The 3,144-nt window shown below is 52.5% G+C and overlaps 1 protein-coding gene across 1 annotated transcript; it reads left to right on the top strand.

Annotated features, from left to right (window-relative positions):
* Positions 1-1,079: 1,079 nt before the first annotated feature.
* Positions 1,080-2,216, top strand: J7T55_005404 (uncharacterized protein; the record flags this gene model as incomplete). Its single annotated transcript, XM_053136380.1, has 1 exon — positions 1,080-2,216. The coding sequence occupies one exon, from the start codon at positions 1,080-1,082 to the stop codon at positions 2,214-2,216; it is 1,137 nt and encodes a 378-aa protein (XP_052986042.1).
* Positions 2,217-3,144: the final 928 nt, after the last annotated feature.

Here is a 3,144-nt window from a genome sequence, read left to right as displayed (position 1 = left end):
GACGACCACCGGTGAGTAGCCGGTTTCGGGAGGAATGGGAGATGGGCCGTTGAGTCATATGACGGAAAGATTTAGCCGCAGAAATGGAACGCTGGTTGTCAATCCTTGAACTCAAAATTTGGACGTTCGTACTGTATGCTCTGCCGGCATGTGCACTTGGTGGTAGATACGAACAAAAGTTGGAAAGAGGTGGAGGAAGTTTCGGCCAAGGAGATTGTTGGGGTTGTGACGCAGCCTATGCCTATTTAGTGCGGTGAGAAACCATTTGATTAGCATGGGTTGAGAATTACTAATCAGAGAAGCAGCCACTGTGCGCGTCCCGATCAATGTGTGTGTGTGTGTGTCCATTGAATCTTCACCACCTGGTGTCTAGTTAAACACGCTCGACCCGTCGCACTGGTCTACAATCAGCCAACTCCGCTCCGGCCAATCCAAGAAAGGCACAACCAACTGGCAAACGCAAGTTTAGTCGGAGTGGTCAGGAAAAATTTGCAGGCACGAAGTCTATGCATGGGCAGATAGGAAACACATGAAAGGCCTTTGCAAGGCGGGTCTGAATATCATGAAATGGTTGATTCGTTTGTCTGATTTACATACAGTACCTTACAGTACTGCCCACAAGTTCTGTCGTCCCTTTTACTGAGGTCGAAGATCGCCACAGACAATGAGTTTCAGAAGTAAACAAAGCATTCGAACTAAGCAAACAAAGCTGACCGTCTCTAGGTAAACCGTCGCAATTTGTCACAGAGGATCAAACCATATATGTCAACCCAGCAGACCTCTGCAAACGGCCTGTCGACTCAATCCATCCCGCGAGGTCTGGGCCTCATCGGCTCGAGCCAGGTTGCATTCAGGCCGCTAGCCCTCAGGTGGGCCAGTCCTCCGGGGAGGACGCCGTTGATCCCGACTCCATCAATGCACTTGCGAGCGAATCCAAAAAGTCAAGGCGTCGCGGGCGACCCTCAGTCGCAGGTAATCAAAGACGGGCTCTAAAGAACAGACAAGGTGTGAAGGATCATGAGAGATGCAGTGGCCAAGAGTGCACTGGGCTCCAATCGCCATTGTCCACAGAATTGGCGATGTCCCAGGACAGAACACAGACCACATCGGCGACCAGCCAAGGCCAAGCTTCTGGACACGACTGTCAGCCTGAGCTTGAACAAGCTGATCTCGATTGCCTCGAGCCTGGTCGGCCCCTGAACGAAAAGGTCATTGACACCTTCTTCTGTCTTCTGGCAGCTCTGTTCCCGTATACCATCAGAGTTGTCGGCTGTGCCTCCCAAGCCAGCTTATCTTCCTCGCTCGATCAGGTGAAGCCCGTCACCTTTGCCACCTCCGGGCTGACTACCCTTGTGCCTATACATCTCTGCTCCTCTGAACCCTGCGTGGATCACTGGCTCCTGGCAGCCGGTGACTCTACCGGGACCCGGCTCTGGGACTCGATGCCGGCCGAGGAGCATACCCAGGCTGCTACGGAGATATTATATCGCCACCAGCCCCACACACGGGCATCGATAAGAGAGGTGGAGTGTCCCCAGACAGAAGGCGTCGACTCTGGAGTTGCCATTATATTCAATGCTATTTGCATCGTCGCAGCGACGCTGGGAACCACGATACAGATGCCTGAGATCTCAAACGCCTCGTTATGGAGGGGTGCCTTGACCTTCATGTTGAGGTCGAGCATGGGCCAATCCTACCGCCTCTGCTGGGGACTCCCGTTCGAGAATGACACGGTCCTCTTGGAAAGCAGAGATCCGCAAAATGACGAGTGGGCGCTCCTCTGCAGCAGCAATCGCATATTCATTAGCTACGAGGCGGCCCGCAAGGCAATTCAAGATCAGCAGCAGCGCCTAGATGCAGCGGCAGCGGTGAAGAACGAGCACAGAGTCCAAATTATAAGATCGGGAGCCTGCATTCGCGACTTACTGGATTCCTTATCTGCCTTGACCTCATCCCAGAGGAACCAATTCGACAGGCTCCGGGAGGAAAATGAGAACTTGGAAAACGGTCTTCGCATGCTTACCGCAGTGGATGAGTATTTGCTCAAGGTGTCTGCGTACGCGACCTCACCCACAGCCTCACTACAATGTGAAGTCCGAAAGCATCTGCGGGAATCGTCAAATCGTCGAGAGCGAGCAGAGTTGATGGTTGACACACTCAATATGACTGTCGAGGCAGTGGGTGAAGCTGTCACAATGCTGCAGGCTGGGAAATGACCCATCGCAGGGTGTTGATGTGGACGATCATCTTACCGTAGTCAGTTTAATAAGGACCGAAGCCTAACATACGTACCCGTTACAGACAAGTCAGGGTTAGTGGCGCGGCGTCAACGACCTGTGTGTTTAGTGCTTTGACCAATGCGGTGGCACGTGTCTGACGTAGCCACATCTGAAACCTAGATCGATCCTGATTCTGCTGACTCTTGAATCCTTGTATTCGCAATACGTATAGTCACTGCTTGGGTTAGCTGCCGTGGCTGGGGCGAAGTGTTCTCTGTATCTTATGATCGTGGCCATGGACGACTTAGGGCTTGTATTTCATGCTTCGAGAGTCCTGCTGGCTCTCGTTTGTCTCACTTCCTTGACGACCTCGATGACATGATATGTGCATTCCTGGCCGAATTGAACAACCTCAGTGGTATCGGAAAACACAGGCAGGTTGGCACAATCACCAAGCACCATCAAAGGCCGGCTCAGTCATCGTTTGAATACGGCAAGAAGCGCAAACGTTCACGTGTCGCTAGCAGTCTCCGGTCTGGATCAGCACCAGAGAAGCCGAAGCCCCAACGCTCTGTTCGAAATGCACTAGTCTTGCTTGTTCTCGCCCTTGAGGGAATCCTTGCTTATTGTTACTTGCTGACTTATTGCGACTACTGCAACAGGCGAAATTGTCCCTCCGACGCGGTAAAAAGTTCTCGGAGTCAACAACGCCCACACCTTCATTTTTGACGAGCACACCAAGTCAGCTTCTATTATTCGACGTTGGTGCGAGGGCTGTATTCAAATGTCTTCGCTTAGACCTCCCGAAGACGCGAATCTGATCCGCCGCGGGGGGGGGGGTGCCGAATATGAAGCTGGTGGTTGCCAGTGTAAGAACGGAAGACATCGTCTCCACAAGAGTACTGCTGGCCATAGTGCGAGTCAC

This window comes from Diaporthe amygdali (assembly GCF_026229845.1).
Source record: "Diaporthe amygdali strain CAA958 chromosome Unknown NODE_145_length_3144_cov_137_465276, whole genome shotgun sequence".
Lineage (NCBI taxonomy): Eukaryota > Fungi > Ascomycota > Sordariomycetes > Diaporthales > Diaporthaceae > Diaporthe > Diaporthe amygdali.
This window is presented reverse-complemented; position numbering and strand designations above follow the sequence as displayed.